We start from the raw sequence: 17,640 nt of genomic DNA on the forward strand, positions 1-17,640 counted from the left end.
ACAGTCATAATTCTTATCAACACGATATCTACAAAAATAACTCTAATAATATTACATGGTTTTAAAATATTTTGAGAGAATAATTCGAAAGAGTGACTAAAAACTGCTCCGTAGTAGATAACGTGCACGTCATTTTCGGGCTTAATTGTCATAATAACATGGAAAACAGATATACATCTCCGTCAAGTAGGACCAAAACACGCATTTTGAACAATCAATTTCTTCAGTAGCTTGGTAACTTTATTTACAATATGATGAAAAATCACACGGCATTTTCCCCGGGGCGCTAAACTATATATCTTCTGTAGCGTGATGTTATGAAGCTTATTATTTGTTCCCAATGTATAATTCAATTGAAGGTATGAAGTTGGTCCTGCTATAAGCACCAATGTACAAGCACTATACGTCGTTAGCACATCCCTTGATTTATCTTCATTCTCAAGATCGGGGTGCCATCCTACCAGCACAGTACGCCATTAGCACATCCCTTGATTTATCTTCTCCATCAAGGCTTCAGAACAAGGATTCCCAAGATTGGGATGGAATCCTAAAAGCAAGGACGGTAGGCCGTTAGCACATCCCTTGATTTATCTTTTCCATCAAGGCTCCAGAACAAGGGCTGATAAACGGTTCTCAAGATTGGGGTGCAATCCTTTTATAAAGCTTATAATTTCATGGCTTGCAAGGCTAGTACCATGTTCGTGGGGACTGCTACGTCCATCATCCTTGGGTATACAAGGACAAATCCATCAAATAAAAGATATCAGCAGTCAAGAAAGAAAATCAGCAAAATAACAGAACAAAGCATCGTGTTCATAGTTGGGAGGGGAGAAGAGAGGGCATCAATGGGGGGAAGCATTTGAATGTCTCATGCAATAAAATATCAGTTCCTTGTTACTACAAGAATTACCAACTCCAAGTAGTCACAAGGGGAAATAATCAAATAAATAGAGTAACATATTAATTTGGCATTAATTGGGAAGTGTCATATTCACACAAATGTTGCAATACTTCACTTCCTCAAATATTATGAATATATTCACTTTTAGCAACTTTAATAATTAATATTCATGTGACTTCATTGCATTCTTTCAACTAATTTCCCTTTGATAAGTCGAAGTGACTGCACTTGTGTCAATGTGATTTTGGGCTCTTTGGTAAATATTAAAGGGTAAAATGATTCTCCATTATGCATTTATGTTTTCCATTACACAGTTTCCCTGAACATTATTAGCACACATAATTAATCAGATAATTAATCGGCGAGTTCTCTACAAGCTATTCAAACATGAAGCTGAGCCTGGCAAAATTAAAATGCATCATCTAGAGGAGAAAAAAAAAAAAAAAATACCTGGTCTTTCGACAACAGTGGATTATAGAGTAATTCCTCTCCTGTGCTTACCTGAATTTCAAACAGGCACATAAATGATCATTTCAAATGTACATAATCAAAATTAGTAAATAGCAAACAGGTAAAACATCCTTACAGTGAATCCGGTATTATCAGGAGCAGGATACATCATGTGTCCTTGCCTGTGAATGAATATGATTGTACAACTGCTCTGAACTTCCACCCGGCATTAAGATAACTAAAAATAAGTAAAAATTTATAAAGAAGGATTTCTAGAAACAATAATTGCATAGGTAGTAGCAGCTTCTATGGACAAATCACAGCTACATCCCTTGTCAATATTAAAAACAATGTATCAAATAAAACCCCTCTAATTATTTCTAATACTGTACAAGAAACAACATAAGATTGGCACAATCATGTTAGAAGAGATTCTATTAGTGTGGACAGTGATCAAACGATCATACTTTTATAGCATTTTAATGACTGCAGATCCAAAGAACTATAGTCAAAGTGATATCATTTATTTAATTCTTAAGAACAGTCAATGAAGTACTCCCTGAACTGGCCTAGAGACTAGAGTGTGCTCCTCAAATCTTTCCTTTAACACAAAGCACACTTATGCAGTTATGCTAACTGCACAGTGCACAGTGAGGTCCTGTAATCCCTTTTTTAGTGAAGCAGAAATGGGTAAAGGATCTGCTAAAAGCAGTAAAGACTACATCAAGTGGCTGAACCTGGAATTAGTATGGCAAATTATGAAGTTCAATTGTATGCTTAGTTTTGTGAACTTTAAACTACAACTTAGGGGGAAAAAGTTGAAACTTTCATACATAATATTGATTTCGTCCCATCAATGGAGGAAGAAATGATGTAGTTAGTGTAGTTCCTAATGTGAGACAATATATTCAAAATTTCACACCTATTCACACTCCTATTTTTCAAATGCAAAGATAGAAACTAGGAAAAACAGATATGATACAATTGATATAAAAGAACTATCCAAATAAAAAGAAACAAAAAGTCAAACATCTGTATTTCATTAAGAGGACTGATGCAGTACAGTAAACCATGCAGCTAAATACACCACTGTAGATGGCTGGTCATGTTTAGGGTCTTAGCCTACTCCCACTACTAAAGTTTACTTATTATCCACAATATATATATATATATATATATATATATATATGTGTGTGTGTGTGTGTGTGTGTGTGTGTGTGTGTGTGTGTAGATCAATTGAATTTGCGGGCAAAAATACTGATCCATGCATCCTTTCATGAAAAAGAATCATACACATTCAAATCAATGCTTCATATATCCAAGAAGCATAGTGCAAAAGAAAACCAACTAGCCCCAAATAGCTAAATAAAAGTTGTTTGTATACCCATGCAATCATAGCAGGTGCAGAACTTTTTTTTTCTTTTTCTTGGGGTGCATTGCATCAGTTCTAAAAGTTAGGTGATATTAAGACAAAAACAAAAAGGTTCAAACTGATAATACAAAAACATAGTGAAACTATCTTACCCCTGGAATAAAACCATCTTCTTTGCCTTCACGAATAAAGCCATCTTCAAATCTTATCTTGTTTTTTAAATAAACCAATTCCTTCTCCTGAAAATAAAATGCAATGCTCAACTGCTCAAGGGAAAACTCCAAGCCCAAAGTAGTTTCATTTTATTTCATTAATCACATATGTGAACAGTTTTCAAGTACCTATTCCTCATATTATCCTGAGATTTGAAGTAATCTGCATTCTTCTTTACAAGCTTCCAGATCCTGCTTCTTTGCAAGAGCCCTGTGATATTACGCCATAAATAAAATATAGTACTCATACCATTTCTCAATTTTAAGACACTGTTACATTCAGCTAATAAAAGCCAATTTGTAAAGGGTCATTATTCCCCAACCCTCACCTATAAATAGAATTGGACAAAGTCGGTGAATGAAGCTTTAGCTTTAGCTTCACCTCCAAACTCAACAGCAGCAAAAATCACAGAAGTCCCCAGGAAGTTTCCTATGCAAGCAATAATCAATTCTATTGTCCAGTTGTTCCAATCTCTTCTGAAAAGTCAACACTCCATGATGCATAGTCCGAACATCAACTTGAGCAATTTGTGCACAGGACCGAAGTAGTATGTAATAATCAGCATGGACAGCATAGATGTAGGCACCATCTTTCTTTCTAGAATAGCGGATGTAACCATAGTTCCTCTTTTGGGTGTGCTTACTGGGTGGAATATAACAAAATCGATTTTCCTCCATATTTGATTTCAGTTGCCTTATTGCCCTATCCTTGTAGGACTCGTTAAAATACTGACCATCATGTAATGATTTGTTATCTCCTGGGGAATTAGCACCATCCTCTGCTGTACCGTAATTACTTCCGCCCCCTTGTAATTCCTTACTCTTTTTAAGCCCATCTGATGGTTCAACATCCTAATGAAAACAAAACAAAACAATACACAAGTATAAACTATATTATGTTAATATCATTAAATAAAGGGGACTCCAGACTGAAGGGTACATTGAAGAAAAATATTCATACTGCTTACAATATGCAATAACTCAAAAATCGTAGACCATTCATAAACAGACCCCTGACCTGACAACCCCATGTAGCAGGTAATTTTTACAAAATAGCAGACGAAGTATGAAGATTAAATGGCATCACCTGAAGGACAACTCTTCTCTTTATCATGAATGTGAGAGCATAAACTGATAATAGTTTTTTATTAACCCTTTTTAGAGTTAGAATGTATTCCATATTCCTACACATCAATATGCATAACTATTATAATCAATCCCTATATCACCTAGGTACTAAAGAGAGAGAGAGAATTGATTATTACTCCTCAGAATTATTAAATTGCATTTTCCATGCTTCTCTCTTTAAGATCTCATTTCATGAAAATATGAAATTAATACTGAAATATATTGTTAATGTGTTGCTAGTATCCATTACAAAATTATAATTATTTAGAAGAAGAAGAATGAGGAGGTAAAGGCGGCAGCAGCAAAGAAAACACAACTAAGCCCCAAATGCAATGAGATAACAACAGCATGAAGATAAATGAGTTCAAAAACAGCACCATTTGACATTTTTGGAACTCCTGGCAATAGGAGTAAATTAAATATATGATGTAAAATTTTACAGCATGCAAATATATTGGAGAGAGAATTTAGACAATATGACAGCACAAATGAAACTTGTGGAAATGGGTTAACAAGAATAGGCAAGTGAAACCCTCACTCTCACACAACTTCCCAGCTCATGACTCATTTTCACCTGCTATAGAATTAGGTATATGTGAAGTAGTGATCAGCTATTTCATAATTTTCCATCCAATATTCATATGACCCATAACAGAGTTCAGTACAAACATATAAACATAAACTTGAGGAAGGTAAAAGGAACTTGTTCCAGACAAAGGCATCAAGCATAGGTTAGTGAGAATGACAACTCCTAGTGTCATATAAACATCTCAAATGAACAAAGTTCCAAAAACCTAGGTGGCAGGTTTCACCACATGAGAGACAATCAAAGGGAAAGGTAAAAGGAAATACCTTATTCTTTTGATAGAAATCCCATAGTTCCTCTATAATACTTTCTTCTTCACGATCCTCACAAGAAGAATTTATTCCGGCAAAAACCACATCTTTACAGTATTGAAGATACGATGCCAAATCTTGTGCATAGTCTGTAAAGCGAGGAAATATTAATCAATATTCTTCAAATTACAATCATTGCAAGCACCTAACTAGTTGACATTTTATAATACATATCATAATTATGTATAAATCCATATGTTATAAACAGATCATTTTAGATACCATATATATCTTTGTGCTCAGAATATTTCGTTTCCAGAATTTGAAGAAGCCTCAAAGCATCAAAATCAGCTTCCTCCTCATTTAACATATTATCAAAATGATCTGAGTTATGCAAAGCAACGTCCTCCTCAGCACTGGGTCTAGATAACATCATTTCCCATTTCCCACCATTTAAGTCATACACAATCCTTATTGTTACAATCACAATAGACACAACATAAACACGAGAAGGGAGTCTGGATTCATTGTCTGATAAGTAAAGCTCTGGAGGCATAGACCACTCATACACACGGCAAGCCTGAGGAAGAATTTTTTCAACAGGAAGAGATAACTCTCTTAGATAACGGGAAGCTATAGCATGGAAATTCACAGCTGGAAGTTCTAAACCTATTATCCGACCAATTGAAGCTGCAAATGACTCTAATTTCTGTATGGAGATAGCCTGAGTAGGCCTGAACATGCAACTGGCACTAATAGGACACGCCCTTGAAGATGGCCCAAGTTGCTTCTCAATTTCAAGAAAAGCAGCAAAATATGGAAGTTTGCCTTCAAGTGTCCACTTCACTATATCTGTTGGCAGGATTGCCTCTCTGGCTATATGACAAACAAGAAATGAGATAGCCAGAGAACAAGATAATGGAATCTTACTTCTCAGAGATCTATGCCAAATTGGTATTGCTCGTTTACCAAGAAGGTTGTGAGGTTCTGCTTTGTGCTTAGCCAAAGGCTTAAACTCACCAACTTCCCCTGCAAAACAACAGAATGAAAAGCCATATTATAACAAAATCTCCCCAAAATATTGATGCAGAACAACATAAACGGGGAACACAACCAAAAAATTGTTTCATCCAAGAATAGGATGTGCAAAGCAGTTATACGAGTAATCTCAATAATCGGAATAGTATGAAAAAAGGGACAAAGAATGTAAACCAAGTTCACAACCATTTAACATAGAAAGCAGTCAAAGCACAACAATGTCTTAAGCAGGCAAAACAGGTTTAACAAAGTAGCCTCAAAATATATAATTTAAAGATACAACAGATAAGCAACAAGATGCAAAAGTACCTTGTATTTGGGATTGTGATTCATGAATAACCTCATCTGCCCATTCATCAGCCATCACCCTTTCATAAGCCAAATATCTCAACCAAATTGGCCCTGTAAGCCCAACAATTAAGGGGCTTACATTAAATTTCTCCACCAAAGCCTTACACTGCAACTGGACCATAATTTGAACGCCCATAACATACCTCTTCCTGATCTCTGAATAATAGGAGTCTGGTGAAGTGATAGTTTCTTGGACAGAACCAAAGTCACTTGGGTCAGTAGGACCAACACCATTGTTGACAGTATCATCATTATAGTCATCCATGGTTTTCAGAATCTCTTGATACTGGGACTGTGAAGCCTTGAGCTGAGAAATTTGCTCAGCTACAATGGCCTCCTGCCTAGGACGAGCACGAGTTTGGGTGGTAGAATAGATCCCACCATCAAATGCATTCAAGTCAGCATCATCTACGCCAGTATCGACGAAATCAGTAGCTTGAGAGTTACAACGAGTGCAATAAAAGAATCCGTCACCACCATCATTAAATCCAAGATTCCCACACACATCACACAGCCTTTCCAATCTTTCCGTCATTCTTTACTGTGTATGTTTTTTCAAGTACTACCAAATAATCTGCACAGAGATAAGCTAACAATTTAGTCTATGAGCAACAGCAGACATACTTGATTGGGGGAAAATTAAAGTAATTTAAAACACAGTAAAAAATATTTATGACAAAATATGAAACACCATTAAGTAGATCAAATGGTTCAAATACCAATTGCCAAACGGTTTGGAACTCAATCAATGGCTCGGCTTTGGACTATTCTTGTTCGGGTTATGTTATCAGTCAATGCCGTATTCTTAAACGACACTTTGAAGTAGTGTCCAACTATCCATTCATTTTATTCCTAGATCAGTGAATAGGTTGGCTCACGCTATGGCTAGAGCTGTTAATTCATCTACTGGTCCTAATGTTTGGTTTGATTTTGCTCCCTCATGTATTGAATCTTTGATTTAATAAAATGTTGAAGTTTTGATTTCAAAAAAAAAAAAAAAAATAGTTCAAATACAAATACATCATAAATCAAATTACAATACTCATGACAAACTAAGTGAAAAAAAACTCCTCTAAGTTCTCTCATATATTGAAATTGTTGTAAGATTGTTTCATTCAAAATGCAATGTTCACAATTCACAATTAATCAATTATGAATAAATATCACAAATTATTTTTTAACAAATCTCATAATACAATCCTATAGAACAAATCACAATTCTCTAGAATGTTGGTTACAAGTACACATTACAAATCTTTATCTGTTGACATGAAAAATCAGTTTATTAGATGACAAGCTAAACTACAGTAGACAACATCAGAAACAATGGATAAGCTGGAGCAATAAATAGATTTAACAGAGTATAATTGTATAAACCCATAGGCCATAACAGCTCTGAATCAGAATTTCGTTCTAATGTTCTAATGTACTACGAAATACATTCAACAGGAAAATGAAATCATACCAAATGGTAATCCTTTTTCCTATTATCCACTTATTTTTCACTGAGCGGCGTATATATATAATATATACTACTGTCTCAAAGCATCAAAATAGTATAGTTGCAGCAACAAATCAACAACGCTTCATAAAAATGATAGAATACTATTAGAGTTAGGGGATTTAGGGTTTTATATTAATAGAATTAGGTGATTTAGGAATTTGAGTTTCGGACTTGCTGCCGCTTTCCTTACAAGTGGACGACGAGCTCCGGCCACTGACGACGAATCGCTGACTGCAGAGTGCTGACAAAGGCCAGTATTCAATGTTGAAGGAGTGAAGGAGAAGCCGAGAAGGTGGAGGTTGGAGGCTTGGAGGGGCAGAAGGCGGAGCGTATAAGTGCAGAACGGCTGAAGGATTTCAGGAGAATGCCGAAATATTTTTAAAACATTTATATATATTGACCAAGACGACAGCGTTTTAGGCTGTATTTAACAAAATTATTTTTATTAGCTATTAATTTGAGCAATTATTTGCACAAATTCAAGAAATGATATCATCAAAATATATAAACGATCTAAACCATATCTTTAATTGCACTATATAATATTTGATGTTCTAATTTAAATAATTATATATAAATTCATATATTATTAACAAATTCATTCCGTGCATCGCACGGGTGCAAATACTAGTTATTTTTAAAAAAGTAATTAAAATGGTCAAATAAGCCTTCCTAGTCTAATTGAATTCTTAACTAAAAAAACATTGCTAAAAGCCTTGTGGTCAAGCGGTATCTGTGAGCCTGTAGCCCCTCAAATGAGAGGTCAGGTTTGAACTTTAATATGAGGTATTGACTTTTGTGCTTCAATACTATATTGTAATAGAGTCAACAGTATTAAAAAAATAAAAAAATATTTATTTAAACAATTAGACCTGTTTTTTTTTTTAAATCCAATTAACACTTTTAGTAAGCTTCCATCAAGTAATTTGCTAACTAGAAATGTGACATTAATAATGTAGATGGTTTGGCATTGAGTTGTTATTTTTAAAATTGATGCAACATTATTGTAATTATTATTATTACAAATACATTAAGTAGGAAAGTTATCGAGAAATATTTGTCGACGATTAAAAATCTTCTCTTCTAAAAAGATCTAGACAAGGAGAAGAATCTCATTCATACTAAAGATAGGAAGACTCTCTTCTAGATTATTTGCTTTGTACGAAGACATTATATTCTTCCCTTTATCTATGATGAATCTCTTCATTATGGACTGTAAACACAGAAAATTCGAAGCCGACAAGTGGACCGATTAAATCATTATCGAGCCCAATTTCGGGATTGATTATTAGTCCAATTTAATTAATTGGGCTATGATAATTAAATTAATTTAATTAGTCTAAGTAAATTTGATTTGGACTATCGAATTAATTAATTAATTGGTCTAAGCTCATTTCATAATTGCATTATAATTATAATTATAATTTAAATATAATATGATTTTGTTATATTGAATTAGATAATTAGAATTTAATTTGAGTTTGAATTAGATGATAGAATAATGAACCTAGACTTGATTTTGGCAAGGTTCATTTTAGTAGATAATTAATTAATTTAATTTAATAAAAATTAGTGGAGTTTGTTGAGGGATTTTAGTTACAAACTTCACTATAAATAGAGCCTCAATTTCATTCTTTAAATCACACATCAAATACATTGAAAACAACTTGAAGACTTGAGAGTTTGAAGGTATTGAAGAACGCTTGACAACTTGAAGGCTTGAAGATTTGAGAGCTCTTTTGAAGGCATTTGAAGAATTAAAGGCATTGAAGGCATTTTTTTGCAAGCTTTGAAGATCTTTAAGAATTAAAGGCATTGAAAGCATTTTTTTTTTTTTTTGCAGGCTTTGAAGATCTTAAAGAATTAAAGGCATTGAAAGCATTTTTTGTAGGCTTTGAAGATCTTGAAGAATTAAAGGCATTGAAGGCATTTTTTTGCAGGCTTTGAAGATCTTGAAGCAACTTACACTACTACAGAAATTGCTTACAACGTCTCCATTTTAACGTCGGTTTTTAAAAAATTCGATGTTAAAAATTTAAAATAATTTTGATTTTTTTTTAAAGACATAAGAGGTCGGGTTTTACTAAAAACCGACGTCTTATGTCTTAAAAATTAATAAAAAAAGAAATTAAAAATTATACGACGTCGGATTAATATATAGCTGACGTCGTAATATATTAATAATAATTAAAAAAAAAAGAAATAAAAATACTATACGACGTCGGCTCATTTACAAGCTGACGTCGTATATTTCTAAGATTTTTTTAAAAATTATTTTTATTAAAGATACGACGTCGGTTATGTAAAATAACCGACGTCGTTACTTCTATTTTTTTTAAAAAATAAATATTTAAATATACGACGTCGGCTGCGATATAGCCGACGTCGTATACCCTAAATTTTGGGCTAATAACAAAACCTGGATCTGCACTTGTTCTTCTTCCAAACAAAACCCTCCACAATCCACACGCTACTACTGCCACAAAAAGCCGTAGTCTCGCACTCTAAACCGCAGCTCCACCGATTCCTTCTTATCGTCGCCCACCGCCGTCGCCCTTCGACTTCCTCGTCGCCACCGCCGTCGCCCCATCAACTTCCTCGTCGCCAGCCGTCGCCCCATCGACTTTCTCGTCGCCAGCCACTGCAACAACCTCGCCGCACGTCGTCGGTATCCGCAGCAACTCGTCGCACGTTGTCGCCATATGGTAATATATATTTATTTTATTTAAATCATTTTTTCTATATATATTTTGAATTATTTTTTATATAGTTAATTCCAGCAATGGTCATCCGACTATTACGATTTTCCAAAATTGGTCCTCAACTTTTAATTTGGACGAAAAAGACACTTGACTTTCACATTTGTTCCACCAATAGTCATTCTGTTATTGGTCCGTCAGTTAGGCGTTAAGTTAGGGGTTAAAATGGTATTTTCCTTTTATTGCTCCAAGTACAGAAACTCTGAGTTGGCTTGAGACAGTTTCCCCACTACTATTATGGGATCTATGCGTTCCAGATTCACTCGGAGAGGAAGTCAACAACGGAGATGACGATGACGGCTGCGATGACGTAGGCCATGGCGGTTGCGACGAGCTTCGAGGACACCGACTTGGATTGGGAACCACGAGGGATGCTAAGGGTTGCGGTGTTCCCAGGTAAGGTAGCAAACGTAGACGGGGACGGCGGAGGAGGCGGTGAAGAGTACGACAGGAAGAAAGGAGTATTGGCAGGGGCAGGAGTAAAATGGGATGTCTGGAGTGGTAGGCATCGGCGGCGAAAGAACAGAAAGGGTAAAATCCAGAAGGAAAAATGGCTGGTGGAGAACGCGGTGGCTGCGGAGGAGGAGGACACATCGTGGCGTTCTTGGTGTACTGGACGGCGGAGATGGCGACAGCAAGCAGTCATCGCTGTGTTTTAATTCGTCCGCGACTATTATTATTCTTTACGGTATCAATGCCATCTTCAATATATGCCAACAAATACAACTGCTCAATCCACACCTAATTCTACTTCAGAATTTATGGCCTTACATGATTGATAGAAAAAAAATTCCAGAAACAAAATCAACCCATCAGAGCATTAAACTAACATGAATGAATTATGAATCCCTTATCCAGTAATCTTTCAAAATACATACATAAACACGCAGCAAGATTTACATACTCTGCAAGAAATAGAAACTCCGAGAACCCACGATATCAGATCCAAAAGGCCAATACTTGAGATGGGAGAAGGTGAAACTGACCGCAACAATATAATTATACCCACTAATTATTTTCCATTTCAAAGCAAGCTAGAACATCTGTCTTTGCCAAGATCAAACAGAACTCAAACCCATCAAAGATTAGACTTGAAAATTAAAGGAAAAACTTTAGCTGCCGCCGCTATTATGAGTCGAAAACGGACAAAGATTGCTCCAATGAGAAAGGGAATAGTTTACAAGCTACCGACAGGGAAGAAGAAAGTAGAAAAGACCATTTTAGCCCCTAATTTAACGCCTAACAAACGGATGGATAACAGAAGGACCATTGCTGGAACAAATGTAAAAGTCAAGTGTCTTTTTCGTCTAAATTAAAAGTCGAGGACTAATTTTGGAAAATCGTAATAGTCAGAGGACCATTGCTGGAATTAACTCATTTTTTATATATTTTGAATTTATTATATTCTCACGGTTATACACATACCGCCGTAGTAGGGAAGAGAGAGTTCTAGAATATACCGGGGCGCTTTTGCTCGCTCGATCCTTCCGACACTTCATGCTCTGCGTCCTTCCGGTAAGTCTGAATCTGGAAATATAGTTTTGTGTTTGCTGAATTCTCATATTTGTGGATTTCTCATTTTAAATTCGGTTGTGTAGATCGTTAGTATTTGAACTTTTACGGGCGCTGAGTATTGATCCTTTTTCTGCTTTCGATTTGATCGTTTTTGTATCGTAATGAGAAGTTGGATATTATTTTAAGTTGGAATAGAATTAGTCATGCTTGCATTGTTTGTTGCTACGACCGGGGTCTTTATTTAACTGTTTTCTGGATACGTGATCGACTTTTAGGATGAATTAAGCCATGATTGTATGGTTTTCTTAGATGATGTAGTGTGTAGGGAGTATGTGTGCATGAAAGCTAATTCAGTGGCAAATTTTAATATTTCATGGTTCTGTTTCTGAGGTAGCTGTTGAATCTGATTCAGATCAATTCAAGCTTGCAACAACATTCCATATTTCTTTATTTTTTTTGTTGGTAAAGATTAATGCAACGGAAAAGCTTAAGTTTCCCTGTTTGTTCCAGTATGACTTCTGTTGAATCTTAATTTGATTAGTTGTAGCTCCGGAATGATAATTGCCTATTTTTTTGTTTCTTTGGTAGCCTATATATTAAGTTACACATCTATCTGTTGATGCCATAGTGAATCAGTTTGCTTTCGATGTTGGGAACGAGGATATGTTCTACAGATTTAATTGACTTCTAAACTTGATTTTTTAGGCAACTACTATCTAACTTTTATCTTATGTGATTTTTATTATTCAAATTTGCTTTAGGCCTTTTTAAAAAAAAAAATGTAAACTAGCATCATACAGAGTAATATATCATATGAATTTGAACAAGTGTGTTAGAGCTTGGGTCACAGATGGATTGAGTATCATACTAATTGGAGAAATAGGAAACACGAGAAAGGAGAATAGAGAATATGTTTACTTTTACATTTGAAAAAAAAAAAAAAAAAAAAAAAACAAAGAATGGAGAATGGAAATTTAGAAAAATGGAAGTAAATACAGCTTTAAATTTTGTGTACTTGGGTTTTATTTATGTACTCACAAGTCCTTGTTTGGTCTAGCTAAAGTTTATTCAAATGGAGACTTTTCTAGAAACTCTCAACTATGAAGCTTTTTGAAATATATGTTTTGACCTCTTATTTGGCTTTAAAAAGTTTTTCCCTTTTTAAGTGTTTGACCCAACTTTTATTTTTTGGAGTAGATAAGATGCAATGCACTTTAGGCCAAAGAACTGAATGAATCCCTAAATCCAACTTGTCTAAATAGCAATTATATAGTTATAGTATATATTATATTCACTTAATATTAATATTTTTTTTTTTGTAGTGGACATTGGATGTTGATGGCGGTTTGTCCATGAAATATTTTGGTTTGATTCACTTGGTCACCCGCCACATGATGACATTAAAGAGATAATGAAAACGTATGCAAATTTATAAATAATTATTAGTTATTATTGATATAGTGATGTCAAGTACTTATACATATTTTATGCTTTATATTAATAGGTGTATCCATGCAGCAAGCTTCTTGATTGGAAAGAAACCAAATCATTCCTTAAAATGGAGTATATGTTCGATAAGTATATCATATATTTTATAAAACTACATTTATCTTATTGTTTTTTAGTAAAAAAAATGTGTAATTGTATTCTAAAATGGAGTATATGTTCAATTGTAGTGTGCCATACAAAGAGGAACTATTGAATGTGGTTATTATGTTATTATGAAATTCATGTTGGAGAGACAAGGATGTTTGCCGCCTTACACTCAACAAGAGATTGATGAAGTTATGGTGTAAGTATTTTATTGATGAATGGCTTAAAGCAATCCTTGAAGTTTAGTTGATGTAGATAATTTAAGTTTGAAATTATTATTATTATTATCAATTGTAGAATTACCATAAATTTAACTTGTTTAGTTGATGATATGAGTTGCTTTTGAATTAATTGTAAGATTTATTAGTTTTGATTAATTATGAGATTTTGAATATCAAAATGCTGGACATGTTCAGAAAATTGTTGTGAATTGTAAAAGCTATACAAGATTAATTGGGTGAAAAACCGTTAAAAAAAAAGGCTTTTTTTTTTTATTTTTAAAGTTAAAATAAGACGTCGGTTTTTTCATAAAAACCGACGTCTTATGTGTTTTTATTTTGTTTTTTTAAAATATACGACGTTGATTTTATTTAAAAACCGACGTCGTTTCTTAATTAAAAATAATTTTTAAAAATTTACGACGTCGGTTATTTCTTAATAACCGACGTCGTATGTTAATATTAAAAATTTTAAAAATATACGACGTCGGATTTTTCAACCGACGTCGTATCTCATTATTTACGACGTCTCCTACCTAGACGTCGGTCGAAAACCGACGTTAAATGGGGTAAAAAACCGACGTTAAAGTCCTTTTTTGTAGTAGTGTTAAAGCCATTTTGCAGGTACTTTGAAGATCTTGAAGTCTTTTGAAGGCAACTTGAAGCCATTGCAGGTTCTTTAATTTGATGCTTTGCAGAGTTGATTGCTCCGAAGTTTGACGTTTGCTGTTGAAGATCACACCACTTGAACCCCGGAAGCTACGCCATTTGAATCCCGGAGACACTTCAATAGATAACGTCAATGAAGAATCAGAGGACTAGACAGAGATTGTGTACCTGCATATTGAATTATACACACGTTGTACACAAAATTTTGTGAATATATACAAAGTTTACTTTTTTTTTTGTGTTTACATGGACCTAGGATATCTGGCCGTAGGTGAGACAATCATCAATTATCTGCGAATAAAGAGGGTAGAGGGTTAATATATGTATATACTTTATTTAACTTTGATCTAATAACAATAAGAATGGGAGGGTTTGGGCTCAGCCAATTGTGTTCTAAAAGTGGAGGTTCATGAGTTAATTAAGTTTCAAAGGCTGGTTGAAATTTGAAACCCATGGGCAAGGTTTGCGGGCAAGACAAAGTAAACAATAAAGGAAAAGTTAGATGTGTAGGGTTGTGCCGGGTTGTCGGAGCCATGTGGCAACACGTATTGTAAAAGCAACCTCAATAGTTGAGGTTTTTTCACAAGTCTTTTATGAACTCCCAATATTCACCTCATCATTCACTATCCTACACAATCTCAAAAACCATTCTATCCACTAGTTTTATCATTCACTATCCTACACAATCTCAAAAATCATTCTATCCACTAGTTTTAGATGTTTTATCCGTTTTGTGTAGACCCATCATTTTACTCTAATATATTTTAATTAATATTCATTTATTATCATTATAAAAATTATAATTACAATTATTATTTTTATTATATTGAAATTAAACATATCAAAATTAAAATAAATTTATAATTATAAATGTTTTAACCAAATAGTGCCATAATATTTCCCATACAATTATTTGCGAGTTAACTCCATTTTTTGTCCTAAATTTATATGTGATAGTTCACTTTTAGTCATTTTTATCAAAACACCCCCTTTTGGTCCTAGTATTATTGTGACATGACCAATTTTGGTTCTCTATCAACAAAATCGTTGAAATTTCGTTAAATAGAAGGGCATTTTGATCTTTTTAATACAAAGTGCGTTAACCCGGTATATATTTTATGTTTATTTAAAAAAAATTCATAATTAAAGAGTGAAATGTTATTATATTTAACACAATTTTAATGATTATTTTGATAGTAGATCAAAATTGATCATGTCACAATAATATTAAGACTAAAAAATTATTTTTATAAAAAAAGACTAAAAGTTGGAATAAATATCAGCAGAGGTCCTCCGACTTTGGTGGCATTGCCACTTTTAGTTCTCAATTTTTAAATCAATCACTTTTAGTCCTCTTACTTTTTGTTTCTAGCCATCTATGGTCCTTCTGATATACTTGGCCATCTAATGTCATTTTCTCAAGGGTAATTCGATCCTTTCATAATTAATTTATTAATTATTATATTTAATTTCCTCATCAGAATAGTCAAACAATGGTTTCTCTATGAACGTGTACAAAACTAGCTCGTGAATCCATATATGCATTCACAATTCGTCGCCGCTTTCATTGGGGAAACCATTGTTTGACTATTCTGATGAGAAAATTAAACATAATAATTAATAAATTAATTATGAAAAGACCAAATTAAACTTGAGAAAACGACATTAGATGGTCAAATTTAACCGAAGAACCATAGATGGCTAGAAACAAAAAGTAAGAGGACTAAAAGTGGTTGATTTAAAAGTTGAGGATTAAAAGTGACGGTGCCATCAAAATTAGAAAACCTCTGGTGATATTTACTCCTAAAAATTAATTGACAGCTATAAATCTAGAATAACAAATGTAATTAACTCAATTATTTGCCGACGCCATATCTTTATGTACTCTTTGAAAATTGGATACCATGGGGCCACCTTGAATCAATTTAGGATGGCGGGCAACAACTTGATTTGTTGAGTTGACATCACGCCTCAAATTCCTCCTCGTCCTACACTCCTACTACGTGTTTTGTTTCCTTTTCATTTTTCCCCAAAAGAATAAATCTCATTTAATTAATATGAATAAATATTTTTAATATAATTGATGAATATATCAGTATAGTAATTTACAATTACACAATACCGTACGTAAACACCCCAAGACAAATAGCCCTTCAAAGGGGTTTACTGCAAAACCATATTTAAATTGTTTTAAATAATTTTTTAATCCAAAATTTTGATTTACGAGGAAATTCAAATGAAAGATAAAAATAAAAATAATAGACAGCTCATGAACATTTGGGATTTTGGGTTACTTATTGATTTAGAATTTTCTTGGTATCCAACAAACATCATAAATAAACACGAAGACTATTGAATATAATAAGTAAACTAATACGGAGTAATATTTATTTGGAATGAGTTACTTATTTAATTAATGTATTATGTTAAAAATTGGAAATTGTTTGTCTATAAAGACGAAAGTTCATTGCCCTTTCAACTCTATATTTTGGTCTAATATGATAGTAGATGGATAAATCACGTTAAGACTTAATTTTGTGTCATTGTCAATAACTTATCACCAAAGCACTAACTAAACTGTTAAGGGGACGTTTGATTCACTGAATGTTAGATTCCTGTGTTTGGTTTAAAACTGAGCTATGTAATATAAATTTATTTGGTTGAAGAGTTATTTTTTTTTATGGTAAGATGATTATTTTTACTTGAATAATGTTAACCTATTTTTATGTATTTTAATAAATTTAAAATTAAAATAAATAAATAAGACAATGGTAAAATATAGAAGTAAATAATTTAAAATTAATTAACTTAAGTAAGGGAATATAAGAATATTTAAAAAAAAATAACTAAAGTAAATATAACTATAATTATTTTATATAACCTGAACCAAATGTCTCTACGTTTTGTGTTCATTTTTAGTTTAATTTTGGATATATCCGAGATACCAAACTCTTAACCTTTAATTAAGAATAGAAGAGTCTCTTCCACTCAATCACCACTCAAGTTATTATTTTTACTTTAATGATAACATAACTATCATTCGGCTTCTTTTGAAAAGTATATACTATAATTAGTATGTCTTAGACGTGTTGT

At 33.4% G+C, this 17,640-nt stretch overlaps 1 protein-coding gene across 2 annotated transcripts; it reads right to left on the minus strand.

Moving 5' to 3' along the window:
- Positions 1–69: 69 nt before the first annotated feature.
- LOC109187857 (TATA box-binding protein-associated factor RNA polymerase I subunit B) lies at positions 70–8,136 on the minus strand. Of its 2 annotated transcripts, XM_019338223.1 has the most exons (10): positions 7,984–8,136; positions 6,248–6,863; positions 5,183–5,929; positions 4,916–5,049; positions 3,265–3,787; positions 3,065–3,127; positions 2,876–2,962; positions 1,488–1,589; positions 1,352–1,402; positions 70–725 (listed from the first exon to the last, which is right to left on the minus strand). In XM_019338223.1, the coding sequence occupies exons 2-5, from the start codon at positions 6,822–6,824 to the stop codon at positions 3,326–3,328; spliced, it is 1,920 nt and encodes a 639-aa protein (XP_019193768.1). In that variant the 5' UTR covers positions 6,825–6,863; positions 7,984–8,136; the 3' UTR covers positions 70–725; positions 1,352–1,402; positions 1,488–1,589; positions 2,876–2,962; positions 3,065–3,127; positions 3,265–3,325. The 2 variants fall into 2 exon arrangements, with proteins under 2 accessions (XP_019193768.1, XP_019193767.1); XM_019338222.1 differs by lacking the exons at positions 70–725; positions 1,352–1,402; positions 1,488–1,589 and having other exon boundaries at positions 2,944–2,962; positions 3,065–3,146; positions 7,984–8,135.
- Positions 8,137–17,640: the final 9,504 nt, after the last annotated feature.

This window comes from Ipomoea nil, unplaced genomic scaffold, assembly GCF_001879475.1.
Source record: "Ipomoea nil cultivar Tokyo-kokei standard unplaced genomic scaffold, Asagao_1.1 scaffold1421, whole genome shotgun sequence".
Taxonomy (NCBI): domain Eukaryota; kingdom Viridiplantae; phylum Streptophyta; class Magnoliopsida; order Solanales; family Convolvulaceae; genus Ipomoea; species Ipomoea nil.